Raw genomic sequence first — 19,037 nt, forward strand, 5'->3', positions numbered from 1 at the left:
GTGCAAACCCCAGGCACAAACAGTACCTGAAGAATAACGTAGTTTGCAGTGTTATTACTCAGTTATTTCCTTTATATAATCCTTTATATATAATCGTATATTTGTTTATAGAATTAGTGACTGAAGTATAACTTACTGCTTACATATACTAGCTTATATAATCATATTTAGTACTTATATCTAGCATACTTAGTTCCATATAATCTTTCTATATAATCATATAGGTATTATAGTTGGATCTGTACCGACACATTTAGTGCTGATTTATAGAATCCTTCTACATAACCATATAATAGTTTGTAGTAGGAGGAATGCCTAGAGCAGTCACAGAATAGATGCAGTACGTGGGAAAACAGCCAGACCAGGACAAGAACCAAAGACCCTCGTGGTACGTCCCTGCCTGAAAGGGCATGCGCTGTACGGCAGGCTTGGAGGAAGAGCCTCCCCTCCTGAAAAAGGAGTTGTAGTACCTTGCATCCAGTTCCTGGGGAAAGTAGGCCTCAGGCCTGAGATCCTGCAAATAACTGAGGGTGAAGAAGCTCTCTGGTGTGACGGGGTCATGGCAGCTGTACACCCTGCCAGCCTTTTCTCGCTTCTGTGCTAGCTCAAATCATCCTCCCATAAAATATCTTAGAGAAGAGCATAAGTCTTGTCAGCTCCTACTGCATTGGTTTACAGTATCTTTCTATAAGAATCCTTTGAAGTCTCCAGCCCCCAGATAAGAAGTGTTGCACATGACACCTGTTGCACACAGCCCACGTCCTTGTCTCTGTGACCTAATGGGGGTGGATCCCTTTTCTGTACATGACCCTCTACTACTGTGCACGCCCCACCTCTCTGCCCAGGTGACGTAATGGGGTGGCCTGCTCTCCTGCTACTCACGTGATGATGTATGCCCTATCATTAAGCCTATAGAAGACCTCACTTACGACCCTTCCCCCTGCCTTGTACCCAATAAATACAGATGCTTCTGGATGTTCGGGGCCTCGCCTGTCTCTGCTCATAGGCAGCATGGCCCCCCGAGTCCAGCTGTCTTTTCCAGTCCTTCTGTGTCCTGTCTCTTTACGTCTCGGATCCTGTGCCTCGGCACAGCTATAGGGGACAGCCCACGACCCTATAGGGCTGAGGCTCTACAAAGGTAGCCTCAACCTCCTGGCTCAAGTGATCTTTTCACTTCAGTCCCCTAGGTAGCTGGGACTACAGGCACACAACAACCATGCTCAGCTAATTTTTAAAAATTATTTGTAGAGACATGATCTCATTCTGTTGCCCAGTCTGATCTTGGGCAACATAATGAGACCCCATCTCTACAAAAAAAAAAAAAATTATAAAAAAAAATTGTTTCGAGCCCGGGCTCCTGGGCTCAAGTGATCCTCCCACCTCAGTCTCCCAAAGAGATGGGATTACAGGCATGAACCACGGTGCCCAGCAAATTTGTATTGTGTTAAGCCGCTAAATTTGTGGTAATTTGTTACAGCAGCAATAGTTATACACACTCAGAGTCCTTGCACAGGCTGGGCAACCAGGGAGCATTTATCACTCATGTGTCAGAAACAAGGTTTGCCAAACACTTTCCAACTAATTTTATGAAACAGAAAGAGGCCCCGAAGATATAAAAATGTTCTACACTCCTCAAGAATTAATAATACCCTCATATTCCCAATACTTGGCAGCCTCTTCCTGATGCTTTAATACAGTCATTCTATGGCATAAATCTATTTCTTTCTGTGAGATGTAAAACAATTACGTGTCCATGCCCAGCCTAGGAGCCAGGGAGACAGACTGCATCAGGAGACTCAGCAGCTCTCACACCTGCTCCCACCCTGGCTATTTCAGGATGCCAAGAGTCAGCCAGACAGTGGATTTCAAACCTTAGTGTGTTTCAGAATCACATGGAAGTCTTTTGGAAAGAGATTGCTGGGCCCCTCTGCCAATTTCTGACTGTGTCTAGGGTGGGCCCCAAGAATTTGTGTTCCTTTTTATTTTTGAGGCAGGGTCTTGCTCTGTCATCCAGTCTAGTATGCAGTGGCACGATCTTGGCTCACCACAACCTCTGTCTCCTGGGCTCAAGTGATCTTGCCACCTAAACCTACCAAGTAGCTGGGACTACAGGTGCATGCCACCACACCTGGCTAATTTTTTTAGGTTTCTTTTGTCAGAGATGAGGTCTCATTGTACTGCCCTGGTCTTAGACTCCTGGGCTCAAGCGATTCTCCTGCATCGGCCTCCCAAAGTGTTGTGTTGGGATGACAGGCATGAACCACTGCTCCTGGCTAAGAATTTGTATTTCTAACAAGCTCCCAGGAGACCGTGATGCTGCTAGTCCTTGTCCCCACTTTGAGAACCAGCACCTCAGAAAAAGCACACAGCTCTCCTGCAGCCTGTAAAGAAGGTACTACCCTTCTGTGTGTGAGGAAGAAAAAGTTTCTTGGTTGTCTGGTTTATTTTCCCAAGTGTCCTAACTGACTAGAAACTGAGAGAATGACACCTGAGGATAGGCTTTCAAGTTCCAGAAAGTCAGGCGAAGATGCCTCGGGAATATCAGAGTCAGATGTGCTATGACGAGTGGTGGAATCTAGCTTCAGCATCTTTGATCACTGGCACCGCTCAGCCTAAATTCCTACTCACTACTTTGAGGAAAGTAACATTAGCAGTCAGAAATATGAAGCTTTATCCTGAACCAAAAGAAACTAATGCAAGATGAATGAGACGGAAAGAATGCTTCTTCAGAAGACTCACATCAACTATCCTTTGTGAGTTGAGGATTGGAACTCTCATGTCCTCATATTAAATGAAAGTGGGCTGGGCATGGTGGCTCACGCCTGTAATAACCAGCAATCTGGGAGGCAAAGTGGGAGGATCACTTGAGCTCAGGTGTTCGAGACCAGCTTGGGCAACACAGAAAGACCTCATCTCTACGAAAGAAATAACAACTAGCCAGTATGGTGGCACCTGTCTGTAGTCTCAGCTACTCAGAAGGCTGAGGTGGGAGGATCACTGGAGCCCAGGAGATGGAGCCTGCAGTGATACATGACTGTACTACTGTACTCTAGCCTGGGCAACAAAGTGAGACCCTGTCTCAAAAAAATAAAAATTAAAAAAAACCTCCAGTCTGGAAGACAGAGTCCTTGTCTCAAAACAAACAAACCAACAAACAAAAAAGCAAAATGAAAGTGAAATGCTATTTCTGGGTTTCTGCATATTGATGGGAATGTTGGTTTTTGTTTTTTTTACTAAGAACAAAAAAGCAAATGTGGCATTAAAGCTGGAAGAAATCATTGCTTGCCTCTGAGCTATCCTATCAGTGGAATATGTTAGAACTTCCGGGGATCTGTGGCAGGGTAGAATTCCATCTGATTAAAATAGAATGGACAAGGCCAGCTGTCATCTCAAAGTCCTGTCTGAGTAGCTGAGCTTCCAAAGACTAATTGCTAAAAAGACTAGATCAAGTTACTGTATCCAAAACATTTGGCTATTCCTAATTGGACTGTGGTTAAGAAAAGGCCTCCTGCAGCTTTGCTCAGCTGGCAGGCAGATGATTTCCCATGATTCCAGATTAGCACCAGTTAGAAAATTACAGGGGGAAAAAAGTCCCTAACAATAAGATTGCCAAGTACATCTGGAGTTTCCTTCCTGTTAACGGTTTTGATTTTTTACAACCTGAGAGGGAATCTACCAGTTGCCCTTCGTCAGCATCTTCCTTTCTAGCCCACCTGTCTCCCTACAGTTGTGGGGTTGTTAACTAGTGGGGCTATAAGGTTTCATTTCCATTAGTCAAGCCCATCATAGAATAAATAACCAACTGATTTATGGTTGCCTGGATCCTGATTAGAGTCTGGAAGATTCCTTTTTTTCCTTCTTTCTCCATTTTTTAGGGGACCACAGGTTATATGTGATTTCTCTTAACAGCACAATAATCACTGTAGCAGAAACAGACTCCGTATAGCCTAGAAGACTGGTCTTTGTTTCAAGTCTGTTACCAATAGGAGTTCAAAGAGTCTGTGGTTGTCTCAGCCATGCATCTCCCCACCTGGAAAATGAGAGGCCTGTACAAGGCATCTCACAGGACTGGGATTTAATGAATATGGTTCTCTGGTAGACACTGCCTTTGGACCTCTGTGATTGTGGAGTCGGAGGGGCGTGGTTTCAGCATAAGAGAGTAGGGAGTGGGGAATGGAGTGCATGGCAGAGCACCAGAGAAATAAAACAAGGACAGTCAAGGAATGGAGGGGTACTGCTGCTTCCTTCCATTTTAGTGACAATCGCCAGCCTGCTGAGGCCAAGGTGCCTTAGTGCCCCAAGAAGCACTGCCCAAGATTTCTGAAAGACATGGCAGCCTGCCCTTCCCTTCACCCACAGCAAGTCACCCTTTACCCCTCCCCGACCTCCAGCAATGTCTCTAATATCCAGAAGAAACTGCATATTTTACCAGCCAGACCAAGGTGTTCTGTTTCTAAATCAAATCATTGCTGTCTTTTTACAACTTTCCATTGAATGATACGTAAAAACTAAAACTTTTTTTTTCTTTTTTTTTTGAGATGGAGTCTCTGTCACCCGGGCTGGAGTGCAGTGGTGTAATCTCAGCTCACTGCAACCTCTGCCTTCCGGGTTCAAGCGACTCTCCTGCCTCAGCCTCCTGAGTAGCTGGGACTACAGGCGCATGCCACCACACCCAGCTAATTTTTTGTATTTTTAGTAGAGACAGAGTTTCACCGTGTTAGCCAAGATGGTCTTGATCTCCTGACCTCGTGATCCGCCTGCCTCAGCCTCATAAAGTGCTGGGATTACAGGTGTGAGCCACTGTGCCCAGCAACTGAAACTTTTTGTAGTTTTAGTAGAGACGGGGTTTCACCATGTTGACCAGGATGGTCTCGATCTCTTGACCTCGTGATCCACCCGCCTCGGCCTCCCAAAGTGCTGGGATTACAGGCTTGAGCCACCGCGCCCGGCGCAACTGAAACTTTTAATAACTGTTTCTTTTATATTTGTAGATCCTGCTATTTCTCTATATAAAAATCTAATATAAGCTTAATTAGCACAAAATATATGAAATTGTATATATATTTTATTTCTTTTGTTGTTGCTATTTTGAGACAGGCTCTCACTTTGTCACCCAGGCTGGAGTGCAGTGGCATGAACACAGCTCACTGCAGCCTCAGCCTCCCAGGCTCAAGCAGTCTTCCTACCTCAGCCTCTTGAGTAGCTGGGACTACAGGTGCACACCACCATGCCCAATTTATTTTTGTATTTTTTGTAGAGACTGAGTTTTGCCATGTTGCCCAGGCTGATCTCAAACTCCTAAGCTTTCACAAAGTGGGACTCTACCTTTAAAAAAAAAAAAGAATATAAGAAAATCTTTCTAGTATTTTCAGAGTCAGTAGCCTATGGCATATGTGTATTAAGTTTTGAAATTGAAAAGTGTCAGTCCTCCAACTTCGTCCTTTATACACCTTTTGAATACTTTTCCATACTTTTAATTATAGGACAATGAGGTTATAGGACTGATCAGAGAACCTCAATATATAATAAAGTCAAATGTATAAGTTATAAAAGGTATGTTCTTAGAGTCAAATGAAAATGCCTCTTTCTTTTTTCTTTCTTTTTTTCTTGAGAGAGAGTCTTGCTCTGTTACCAGGCTGGAGTGCCGTGGTGTGATCTCAGCTCACTGCAACCTCCACCTCCTGTGTTCAAGTGATTCTCCTTGTCCAGCCTTGCGACATGTGGGATCGTGTGCACGTGCTCATTACCTGGGGGAAGTGGGCCGGTCCTGTTATATGTAGAGATGGCTCCACATAGGGCAATTCTTCCATATTTCTTCATCTGTGAGATGACAGTGTTTGAAAACTCTCCACCTACCTAAACAGACAGGAAAAATAAAACCAAAGACAAAATGTCAAATAATGTAAATACTAGAAGATTCAGGAGAATCATTAAGCCACAATCATTATTTTACAATACCTGTTTTAGTAGCAACAAAACTGATTGAATTAGCCAAACAGTACAGAAGATTTCGGTTAAAAAAAGACATTAGAAATTGGCATTTTTGACCAGACACCTGTAATCCCAAGACTATGGGAGGCTGAGGTGGGTGGATCTACTGAGGTCAGGTGTTCAAGGCCAGCCTGGCCAACATGGTAAAACCCTGTCTCTACTAAAAATACAAAATTAGCCCAGTGTGATGGTGCATGCCCTCAATCCCAGCTACTTGGGAGGTTGAGGCAGGAGAATCACTTGAACCCCAGAGGTGGAGGTTGGAGTGAGCTGAGATCACACCACGGCACTCCAGCCTGGTAACAGAGTGAGACTCTCTCTCAAGAAAAAAAGAAAGAAAAAAGAAAGAGGCATTTTCATTTGACTCTAAGAACATACCTTTTATAACTTATACATTTGACTTTATTATATATTGAGGTTCTCTGATCAGTCCTATAACCTCATTGTCCTATAATTAAAAGCATGGAAAAGTATTCAAAAGGTGTATAAAGGACAAAGTTGGAGGACTGACACTTTTCAATTTCAAAACTTAATACAAAGCTAAATTAAGGTAGTGTGAGAATAGAAATCTAGATCAATGGAATGGAATCGTGAGTCCAAAAATGAACCCTTAAATTTATGATCAACTGGTTTTCTATGGAAGTGCTAAAGCAGTTCAATAGAGAAAAAATAGTCCTTTCAACAAATGTTGCAAGACAACTAGATTTCCACATGGAAAAGAATGCAATTGGGCCTCTTCCTTATACTACACACAAAAATTAACTTAAAATGCATCATAGACCTGAATATAAGAGCTAAAACTATAAAACTCTTAGAAGAAAACATAGGAATAAATCTTCATGACCCTGAGAAAGGAAAAGCCTTCTTGACACGACACCAAAAGCTCAAGGAACAAAAGAAAAATAGATTAATTGGGCTTCATCAAAATTTAAAACTTTTATGCTTCAAAGAATACCATCAAGTAAGTGAAAGTCAGCCTGGGCAACATAGTGAGACTCTAACTCTACAAAAAAATTAAAAATTAGCTGGGTATGGTGGTGCATGTCTGTGGTCCCAGCTACTTGGGAGGCTGAGGCAGGAGGATCTCTTGAACCTGGGAGGTCAAGGCTGCAGTGAGCTGTGATCACACACTGCACTCCAGCCTGGGAGACACAGGGAGATCTAGTCTCAAAACAAAAACAAAAAGAAGAATGTTAAAGGCAATTCACTGAATAGGAGAAAATATTTGCAAGCCATATACAGTTGGTCCTCATTATTAGTGGATTTCATATTTGCATATTGTGAACTACTTGCTAAAATTTTATTTGTAACCTCAAACCAATACTCACTAAGCTTTCCCTGGTCACTTGCAGGCATACATGAAGCAGTGAAAAGATGCAGATGTTCTGTGAGGCTGACCAAGACCATGCTCTGCCTTCTTGTTTCAACTCTCATTCAGAGATAACCAGAGGATGGGGGCACTGCAGTGTAGTTCAAGAGGCTCTGGTTCTGAGAAGAGTTGGATGGGGTATGAATCCCAACTCTGGGGCTATTAGCTAGTGGGGAGGCCACAAGCAAGGTACTTAATTAACACTTCTGAACTTCTTTTCCTCTTTTGTAAAATAAAAGCTCCTAGGATGAGTTGTTTTAAGGATTTAAGATTATAATCGCTGGACGCAGTGGCTCACGCCTGTAATCCCTGCACTTTGGGAGACTGAGGCGGGTGGATCACGAGGTCAAGAGATTGAGACCATCCTGGTCAACATGGTGAAACCCCGTCTCTACCAAAAATACAAAAAATTAGCTGGGCATGGTGGCGCGTGCCTGTAATCCCAGCTACTCTGGAGGCTGAGGCAAGAGAATTGCCTGAACCCAGGAGGCGGAGGTTGTGGTGAGCTGAGGTCGCGCCATTGCACTCCAGCCTGGGTAGCAAGAGTGAAAACTCCGTCTCAAAAAAAGAAAAAAAAAGATTATAATCTATGTGAGATATGTACATACATGTACATATTTCCCCTAGAAGCAATGGTTCAGCCTTGGTGGCAAATTTATAGAACATAAATATTGCGAATAATGAAAATCCACTGAATTTGATAAAGGGACTTGTATCTGTAAGATGTAAAGAGTTCTTGGCCAGGCGCAGTGGCTCGCGGCTATAATCCCAGAACTTTGGGAGGCAGGCAGTCATCTGAGGTCAAGAGTTTGAGACCAGCCTGGGCAATATGGTGAAACTCTGTCTCTGCTAAAAATACAAAAATGATCTGGGTGTGGTGGCACACGCCTATAATCCCAACTACTTGAGAGGCTGAGGCAGAATTGCTTGAACCCAGGAAGTGGAGGTTGCAATGAGCTGAGGTTGCACCAGTGCATTCCATGCCTGGGTGACAGAGCAAAAACCTTTGTCAAACAAACAAACAAACAAAACAAAACAAAACAAACAAAAACCTTACAACTTTACAAATAACCTAATTGAAAAAAAAAAGGGCAAAGATTTTGAACAGACATTTCTCCAAAGAAGATATACAAATGGCAAATACATACATTAAAAGATCCTCAATATTGTTAGCCATAGGGAAATGCAAGTCAAAATCAAATCACAATGAAAAATCACTTCACACTCCCTAGGATGGTTATAATAAAAAAGACGGACAATAGCAAGTATTGGTGAGCATGTAGAGAAACTGGAACACTCATACACGGCTTGCGGGAATGTAAGTAGTGTAGCCACTTTGCAGAACAGTTTGACAGCTCCTCAAAATGTTAAACATGAAGTTATCATATGATCTAGCAACTCTACTCATAGGTATATACTTAAGAGAAATCAAAATGTCCACACAAAAACCTCTGCCTGAATGTTCGTAGTAACATTATACATAGTAGCTAGAAATTATAAACTAATAACCATCAGGCTGGGTGCGGTGGCTCACACCTGTAATCCCAGCACTTCAGGAGGCTGAGGTGGGAGGATTGCTTGAGCCCAGGAGTTCCAGACCAGTCTGGGAAACATGGTGAAACCCGTCTCTACTAAAAATATAAAAATTAGTAGGGTGTGGTGGCACATGCCTGCAGTTCCAACTACTTGGAAGGCTGAGGTGGAAGGATCACTTGAGCCAGTGAGATCGAGGCTGCAGTGAGCCATGATTGTACCACTGCACTCCAGCCTAGGTGACAGAGTGACACCTTGTCTCAAAAAAACAAAGGAATAAAGCACCGATAAATTCTACAACATGAATGAAACTTGAAAACATTTTTCTAAGTGAAAGAAGCCAGTCATAAAAGACCACTTTCAGTGGGGAGGAAGGTGAGTAATGGAGAGTGGCTGCTAATGAATAGTATTTCTTTTTGGGCTGATGAAAATATTCCTAAACTGGTTGTACAATTTTGCCAATATAGTAAAAAACATTGACTTCTACACGTTAAATGAGTGAATTATATGATGCATGAATAATATCTCAATAAAGCTGCTTTTTTAAAAAGGCATATATACTTTCTTCATGTATCCCAGATGGAAACTCTAGAAATATATTCCCTTATATCAGCAGTCCCCAACTTTTTGGCACCAGGGACCAGTTTCACTGGAAGACAATTTTTCCACCGACTATGGGGGGATAGTTTCCGGGATGATTCAAGTACACTGTGTTTATTGTGTACTTTATTTCTATTACTATTACAATGTAATATGTAATGAAATAATTATACAACTCACCATAACGTAGAATCGGTGGGTGAGTTTTCCTGCAATTAGACAGTCCCATCTGGGGGTGATGGGACACAGTGACAGATCATCAGGCATTAGATCCCCATAAGGAATGCACAACCTAGATCCCTCACATGTGTAGTTCACAGCAGGGTTTGTGTTCCTATAAGACTCTATTGCCACTGCTGATCTGACAGGAGGCGGAGCTTAGGCAGTAATGGGAGCAATGGGGAGGGGATGTAAATACAGATGAAGCTTTGCTTGCTCACCTGCCCCTCACCTCCTGCTGTGCAGCCCAGTTCCTGGTAGGCTATGGACCCCTAAATGGCCCGGGGTAGGGGACTCCTGCCTTATATAGTACTTCATTAATAAATCAGATGTTAAGTCCAGTTTGTACTTACATTATCAAAATAACAATCATAACCATCAGGAGAGGCTTTCTTCAAGGTTTCTTCCAAAGACTCTACTGTCTTGTAGTTAAAGACAACATCAAATCCAAGCTCTTGAAGGTAGGCAACCTTTTCATCAGACCCTACTGCTCCAACAACTTTGCAACCCTAAATAGAAAAAGAAGGTGGAAACCATTAATAAGCCACATGCATGGACCAACACTAATTTCCTAGTCTAGTATGCCTAGGTTCTTTAAGAACACCCTCTTAGGCACTGAGCCATGTATATAAGGAATACCATAATGGCCCAACAGACCCCACAGGTGAAATTAGTTCCTGGACCTCCTACAACCCAGCTTCAGCTTGCTTCTGACCACCCAGCAGGTCCCTTCTGCATTTATTTGGTTCATAGTTCCACCAGCTGATTTAACAACCTATTCGTTTGACTTCCTCGGTTCTTTGCTTCTGGGATTCTCTTCCTTGCAATGCAGTATATGCTTTCTGTTGGTACAGTGGTTCTTCAGACTATTATTTTATCTCAGATCTGTGACTCCCACATCACAGACAGCCTTCCTAGTAACTGCCCCCTTATCCTTTTTTTGATTTTTTAAATGTTTATATTGTTTTGAGACATGGTCTCACTCTATTGCCCAGGCTGAAGTACAGTGGCGTGAATATGGCTCACTGCAGCCTTGACCTCTTAAGTTCAAGTGGTCCTCCTGCCTCGGCCTCCTAAAGTGCCGGGAGTACTGACATGAGCCACTGCACCAGGCCCCCTTTATCCTTTGATTTAGTCCAAAGTACCAGACTAGATGCTGACTAATCACAGAGGAGCTGGAAAGCATTCTGAAAAGCACTTTCAGGATGAGACTACAGATTATATTGGTCCATAGAAACGAGCTTTTCAAAAAGCTCCCTTATACTCTAAATGTATCATGAAGACCAGAATATGTGCCACTGTACATTTTCAATCAAGGAAAAACCCCAATTAGATTTGCATGAATCTCTGTACAAATAGTGATGGCCATATACTGTTTCTATTCCTTCATAATTCCAGAAAAAACTATTGCAAGACAGCCATCCTTAGTCCTTTTTCTTTCTAAGAATACAGACTTTTATAGGTTGATCTCTTTCACTCTTATGACCTCCTTCAGGCAGATTATTAATTAATCTATTAACTTTATCTATTAATTCTAGCTGACTTTTCTCTCCTGAGTTCCAAATCAGTATTTCCAACAGTAGATGTCCTCACACTTGGATGGCCTGCAGGTCCCTTGTAATTAGTGTGAAAAAGGGAATATACTTTTTTCCTTGCTTCTTGCTTGTTTCTTTCCTATCCTCTTGTAGAGAATGATATTACTCAGTTATCCAAACCTGAAACATGGCTCAAAAGAGAGGCTTTCCTTTGTCTTACCATCTATATCCAATCATCAGGTTTTCTTCTTCTTTTTAAACCAAACAGCCTTAAAAGCTGACTCTGACTTCCAATCTCTGTCGATGCACCAAGATTTTCATTTGAATTATTGTAGAAGCCTCCTAAGTGGACTTCTTGTCTCCAGTATAGTGTCCCTAGGAACTATTCTCCTACTTAGGCCTAAGTGATGGTTCTAAAGAGCAGAACCAATCATGCTACTTCTTCAGGGACTGAGTATAAATTCCTTAGCATGGCGGTCTCCAAGGGAATTTCTACAGGGAAGAGTAGATATTTTAAAAGATATGTTCATACCATTTCGTTTCTCAATGACATTCAAAAGGATACTGCATTAGTTAACAAGTACAGATTACTGGGAAAGGAAGCAATCCCAGAATATTATAATCCTCAGCTATGAAAAACTTAATTGCTAATCTAGAAACTGATGCTGCTGAAAGTCATGTAATTCAATTGGAGGATTGGAGGACCAGATCAAGAAAGTACAAAATTCAGAGGAAAAAGTACAAAAGATGTAAATATGAGAGCAAAGATAGAATATGAGAAGAATAGTCCTAAGGGAAACAGAATAAACATATATCATTCCTCATGAAGAAAACAGAATAGATGAAAATACAACAATTAAACAAAAGAAGAAAACTATTCTTCATCTGAAGAAAAACGTTGGTTTTCAGATTATAACGGCTAACTAAGTTCCAGACAGAATTAAACAAAGACAGATACAGACATTTCCTGGTGACATTTCTAAATTCAAAGAATAACAAGAAATACTTATAAGCACCTAAAAGAAAAGTCTAGTCCTCTACCTATAAAGGAAAGAGAATCCGATTGGCTTTGAATGTCTCATCTGCAACACTAAATAGAAATTGAAAAAGTAGAGCAATTTTATAGAGCTCTGAGGTAAAGGGATTGGGTCCTTTGAACTCTTTTTTAAAATTTAGAGACAAGGTCTCACAACATTGTCCAGACTGGTCTTGAACTCCCGAGCTCAAGGGATCCCTTTGCCTCAGCCGGAATTCTGAGAAGCTGGGATTATAGGCACACACCACTGCGCTTGGCAGGTCCTTTGAATTCTATACCAATCAAAATCAAAAGGAATTTTCAGATGTCATAACCAAGAAGTTTTAATAATAACATGATATTTTACTATTTATTAGATTATTGAATAAAAATTAAGATGTGGGGGTAGAATATGGGGAAAATATACTATGTTAAAAGTTCATATACATATATTATATATATGTTTAATCTGTATATAAAATAGGTATACAAATAGTAGCAGGATATAAATAAAATAAATTTTAAATAATTGGTAAAAAGGTAAACACTAGCAGAATGTAAATAAAATTTAGGTTTTAAGTAATCCGAGGAAAAAGAACAAAGAAAATAACACAGAAAGAAAGAATCAGTAAATGGAAAACAAAGTAAGATAATATAAATACGAACAAACATTCCAATTACGACAATTAATACAAGTGGCTTAAATTTAACTATTGCAACACTGAGACTTTCATATGGGGTAAAAATAAAATGCAAATAGCTGCATTTTACAGAAACACACATAAAATGGACAGAAAGGTTGAATATAAAAGAATAGGTTTAGGGGTAAGTCCTATCAAACTTATGGGATAAAAGCCCCTTGTGGTTTTAATAAGATATTTGAAATTGGAATATTAGAAATAATCCTAAATAATTTTGTAATTTTAGCATAATCCAAGCCTAGCTAAATTCCAGAACAAAAAGTAAACTTTAAACCAAACTCACTTGTGAATATAGATACAAAATTCCTATTTTAAATGTTATCAAGTGAATTCCAAAGATATAAACCCATAATATACCATACATAGATAAAGCTTATTCTGGGATTGTTAGAATGGTTCGACAATAGAAAACGAATGAAATTCATTCACTGAAAAGTTAACCTGATAAACGCTGAAATGGCGTTTAATAAAATTTGATATCTATTCTTATTTATTTACTTACTAAAACAAATTATTCTACAACTTCTATGGTAGCCTCGTATTTGTATTCCAAGCTCCTATTTAGACTGGAGACCAGTTAAAACCCTTGGCTGTTGGCTGTAGCTCTGTACTCATCTGTATTCCACCTAACTTGTCCCCTAGGACCTAGGTCCTGAATCCTGTATCCCAGCCTTGGGCAAAGGATCAGTTAAGCCAGATCACCTTGGAACATTCCCACTATGTAATAACGAATCCCTACTGTGTCTGAGTTGTCGTCTGCTCTATATATCCACCATCAGATTGGATCCCTTGAGCGGACATCTGCCTAAATCAGAGCCAATGTTTCCATGTCCTGGGTACTTCCCAGGAGTTAGTTACCAAGTCATGGCCCCACTGCTCTGGGTTGCATGCGCATTTCTTTCTAGTACAACAGCCTTTGCAGTGGGGCCACGTGGGTGATGACTCTTAGTTGGCTGATCTCAAGTCCCTTCTTCTATTGCTAAGGATAATAATGAAGAAATAGGATTAATCTGCAGCCCTAGAATGTCCAGTAAAAAAATATGAAAATGCTTAATACTGATAAACTCACTACTCTAGACAGAGGCCATTTCTGACTCGATTACCTGCAATATTATCAAATAACAATGTTCTAACAATATTAACATTGAATGTAAACAGCCTAAAAGCCCCAATCAAAAGACACCGACTGGCAAACTGGATAAAAAGTCAAGGCCCATTGGTGTGCTATATTCAGGAAACCCATCTCACATACAAAGACACACATAGGCTCAAAATAAAAGAATGGAAGAAGATTTACCAAGCAATGGAGAACAACAACAACAAAAAAAGCAGGGGTTGCAATCCTAGTCTCTGATAAAACAGACTTCAAACCAAAAAAGATCAAAAGAAACAAAGAAGGGCATTACATAATGGTAAAAGGATCAATCCAACAAGAAGAGCTAACTATCCTAAATATATATGCACCCAACACAGGAGCACCCAGATACATAAAGCAAGTTCTCAATGACCTAAAACGAGATTTAGACTCCCACACAATAATAGTGGGAGACTTCAACACTCCACTGTCAATATTAGACAGATCGATGAGACAGAAAATTAACAAGAACATCCAGGACTTGAATGCAGAGCTGGACCAAGCAGACCTAATAGACATATACAGAATACTCCACCCCAAATCCACAGAATATACATTCTTCTCAGCACCACATCGCACTTACTCTAAAATTGACCACATAATTGGAAACAAATCACTCCTCAGCAAATGCAAAAGAATGGAAATCATAACAAACAGTCTATTAGATCACAGTGCAATCAGACTAGAACTCAGGATTAAGAAACTCACTAAAATCTGCACAACTACTTGGAAACTGAACAACTTGCTTCTGAATGTTGACTGGATAAACAATGAAACGAAGGCAGAAATAAAGATGTTCTTCGAAACCAATCAGAATGAAGACACAACTTACCAGAATCTCTGGGACACCTTTAAAGCTGTGTCAAGAGGGAAATTTATAGCAATACCTGTCCACATGAGAAAGAAGGAAAGATCTAAAATCGACACCCTATCATCAAAATTGAAAGAGCTAGAGGAGCAAGATCAAAAACACTCAAAAGCTAGCAGAAAACAAGAAATAACTGAGATCAGAGCCAAACTGAAGGAGCCAGAGACACAAAAAACTGTTTAAAAAAATCAATAAATCCAGGAGCTGGTTTTTTGAAAAGATCAACAATATCAACAGACCACTAGCCAGACTAATAAAAAGAAAAGAGACAAGAATCAAATAGATGCAATAAAAATGATAAAGGGGATATCACCAACGATTCCACAGAAATACAAACTACCATCAAAGATTACAACAAATGACTCTATGCACACAAACCAGTAAATCTAGAAGAAATGGATAAATTCCTGGACACTTGCACTCTACCAAGACTAAACCAGGAAGAAGTTAAAACCCTGAATGGACTGATAACAACGTCTGAAGTTGAGGCAGCAATCAATAGCCTACCAACAAAAAAAGTTCAGGTCCAGACAGTTTCACAGCCGAATTCTACCAGATGTACAAAGAGGAGCTGGTACCAATCATTCTGAAACTATACCAAACAATACAAAAAGAGGGAATCCTCCCTAACTCATTTTATGAGACCAACATCATCCTGATACCAAAACCAGGCAGAGACTCAACCAAAAAGAAAACTTCAGGCCGATATCCATGATGAATATAGATGAAAAAATCTTCAATAAAATACTGGCAAACCAAATGCAACAGTGCATCAAAAACCTATTCATCATGATCAAGTAGGCTTCATCCCGGGGATGCAAGGCTGGTTCAACATATGCAAGTCCATAAACCTAATCCATCACAGAACCAAAGACAAAAACCACATGATTATCTCAATAGATGCAGAGAAGGCCTTCAACAAAATTCAACAGCCCTTTACACTAAAAACTCTCAATAAACTAGGTATCAATGGAAGGTATCATAAAATAATAAAAGCTATTTATGACAAACCCACAGCCAATATCATACTGAACGGGCAAAAGCTGGAAGCATTCCCTTTGAAATGAAGCACTAGACAAAGATGCCCTCTCTCACCACTCCTATTCAATATTGTACTGGAAGTTCTAGACGGAGCAATCAGGCAAGAAAAAGAAAAGGCATTCGATCAGGAAAGGAGGAAGTCAAATTGTCTCTATTTGCAGATGACATGAGTGTATATTTAGAAGACCCTATCGTCTCAGCCCAAAATCTCCTCAAACTGATAAGCAACTTCAGCAAAGTCTCAGGATACAAAATCAATGTGCAGAAATCACAAGCATTCCTATAAACCAATAACAGACAAACAGAGAGCCAAATCAAGAGCGAACTCCCATTCACAATTGCTACAAAGAGAATAAAATACCTAGAAATACAACTAACAAAGGATGTAAAGGACCTCTTCAAGGAGAACTACAAATCACTGCTCAACGAAATAAGAGAGGACACAAACAGATGGAAAAACATTCCATGCTTATGGTTAGGAAGAATCAATATCGTGAAAATGGCCATTCTGCCCAAATTAATTTACAGATTCAACACTATCCCCATTAAGCTACTAATGACCTTCTTCACAGAACTGGAAAAAACCACTTTAAACTTCATATGGAACCACAAGAGAGCCCACATAGCCAAGACAACCCTAAGCAAAAAGAACAAAGCTGGAGGCATCACACTGCTGGACTTCAAACTATACAAGCTACAGTAATCAAAAGAGCATGGTACTGGTACCAAAACAGAGACATTGACCAATGGAACAGAACACAGGCCTTGGAAGCAATACCACACATCTACAACCATCTGATCTTTGACAAACCTGACAAAAACAAGCATTGGGGAAAGGACTCTGTGTTGGTAATAAATGGTGTTGGTAAAACCGGCTAGCAATGTGCAGAAAGCAGAAACTGGACCCCTTCCTGTCACCTTACACTAAAATTAACTCTAGATGGATTAAAGATTTAAACATAAAACCTAACACTGTAAAAACTCTAGAAGAAAACCTAGGCAAAACCATCCAGGACGTAGGCATAGGCAAGGACTTCATGACTAAAACACCAAAAACAATGGCAACAAAAGCCAAAATAGACTAATGGGATCTAATTAAACATCAGAGCTTCTGTATAGCAAAAGAAACCATCATTAGAGTGAACCAGCAACCAACAGAATGGGAAAAAAATTTTTGCAATCTACCCATCTGACAAAACTAATATCCAGAATCTACAAAGAACTAAAAGAGCTATACAAGAAAAATACAAACAAATACCATTCAAACCATTCAAAAGCGGGCAAAGGATATGAACAGATACTTCTCAAAAGAAGACATATATGAGGCCAACAAACATATGAAAAAAATGCTCATCATCACTGGTCATTAGAGAAATGCAGATCAAAACCACATTGAGGTATCATCTCACACCAGTTAGAATGGTGATCATTAAAAATTCTGGAGACAACAGATGCTGGAGAGGATGTGGAGAAATAGGAACACTTTTACTGTGTTGGTGGAAGTGTAAATTAATTCAATCATTTTGGAAGACAGTGTGGCGATTCCTCAAGGATCTAGAAATAGAAATTCCACTTGACCCAGCAATCCCATTACTGGGTATATACCCAAAGGACTATAAATCATTCTATTATAAAGACACATGCACATGTATATTCATTACGGCCCTGTGTACAATAGCAAAGACCTGGAACCAACCCAAATGCCCATCAATGAGAGCCTGGACAAAGAAAATGTGGCACATATACACCATGGAATACTATGCAGCCATAAAAAAACAATGAGTTAACGTCCTTTGTAGGGACTTGGATAAATCTGGAAACCATCATTCTCAGCAAACTGACACAACAACAGAAAACCAAACACTGCATGTTCTCATCATAGGCAGGTGTTGAACAGTAAGAATACGTGGACTCAGAGAGAGGAGCATCACATACTGGAGGCAGTTGGCGGTGGCAGGGGGCTAGAGGAGGGACAGTGGGGGGTGGGAAGGGTGGGGAGGGATAACATGGGGAGAAATGCCAGATATAGATGAAGGGGGAATAGAGGCAGCAAAACACCTGGTTATGTATGCACCTATGCAACAACCCTGGATGACCTGCACATGTACCCCAGAACCTAAAGTAAAATTTAAAAAAACAAAACAAAATAGTGTTCAGCTTATCTTTGCTATAGTTTTCCCCATTCCTCCAATTTCTCAATCTCCAACTTCTAAACAAGACCGCTAGATGATAAACTCCCTGAGGCCAAGGAAGATCTGCTGTGTTTACTGTTGCGTTCCCAGTGGGTCTTGATTAAAGGCTTGTTACTGGAGAAGGGCACTTACCTTGAGCTTTGCAATCTGCCCCACAACAGAGCCCACAGCTCCAGATGCTGCATTAACCATCACTGTTTCTCCACCCTTCACACCACAGATGTCAAGTAGGCCAAAGTAGGCAGTCAGGCTAAGGGAAGAAAATTAAGGATATGTGAATAGAGTTGTTTCTTTCCCCTATAACTAATTTATATATATCTTGAAGGCCTTTTCAATAGCCCAGTGCCATGGGTCCAGTTGGGAACTGAAGCATGGACACAGGATGAACTGACCAGAAGTCTTCTCTAAACCATGAGAAGCTTAAGGGTTTTAGATCTGTACTAAGCTGAATGGCATTACAACTGTACTTCTGATTCATCTCAATTACTATTTATTTAGAGAGAAGGTCTTGCTCTGTCACCCAGGCTGGAGTGCAGTGGCACAGTTACAGCTCGCTGCAGCCTTGACTTCCTAGGCTCAAGTCATCTTCCCAACTCAGCCTCCTGAGTAGCTGTAACTACAGAGGCATGCCACAGTATCTGGCTAATTTTTGTATATTTTTGTAGAGACGTGGTCTCACTGTGTTACCCAGGCTGGTCTTGAACTACTGAGCTCAAGTTATCCTCCTGCCTTTGCCTCCCAAAGTGCTGGGATTACTGGTGTAAGCCACCATGCCTGGCTTCATCTCAATTATTCAGACTTCAGATGCCCTTACCTCACGACCTCTGCGGCATACAGG

General features: G+C 40.7%; 1 protein-coding gene across 1 annotated transcript in view; it reads right to left on the bottom strand.

Annotated features, from left to right (window-relative positions):
• The window catches only part of PTGR1 (prostaglandin reductase 1), a 39,792-nt gene that overhangs the window by 6,543 nt on the left and 14,212 nt on the right, over window positions 1–19,037 (bottom strand). The window contains exons 6-8 of the mRNA XM_032240341.1: window positions 18,332–18,449; window positions 10,066–10,221; window positions 5,748–5,856 (exon numbers count right to left, since the gene is read on the bottom strand). Coding sequence (XP_032096232.1) covers window positions 5,748–5,856; window positions 10,066–10,221; window positions 18,332–18,449 — 383 coding nt within the window. The remainder of the gene's footprint in view (window positions 1–5,747; window positions 5,857–10,065; window positions 10,222–18,331; window positions 18,450–19,037) is intronic.

The sequence above is a fragment of the Sapajus apella genome, unplaced genomic scaffold (genome assembly GCF_009761245.1).
Source record: "Sapajus apella isolate SASKATOON/1434 unplaced genomic scaffold, GSC_monkey_1.0 scaffold46, whole genome shotgun sequence".
In the NCBI taxonomy this organism is placed as follows: domain Eukaryota; kingdom Metazoa; phylum Chordata; class Mammalia; order Primates; family Cebidae; genus Sapajus; species Sapajus apella.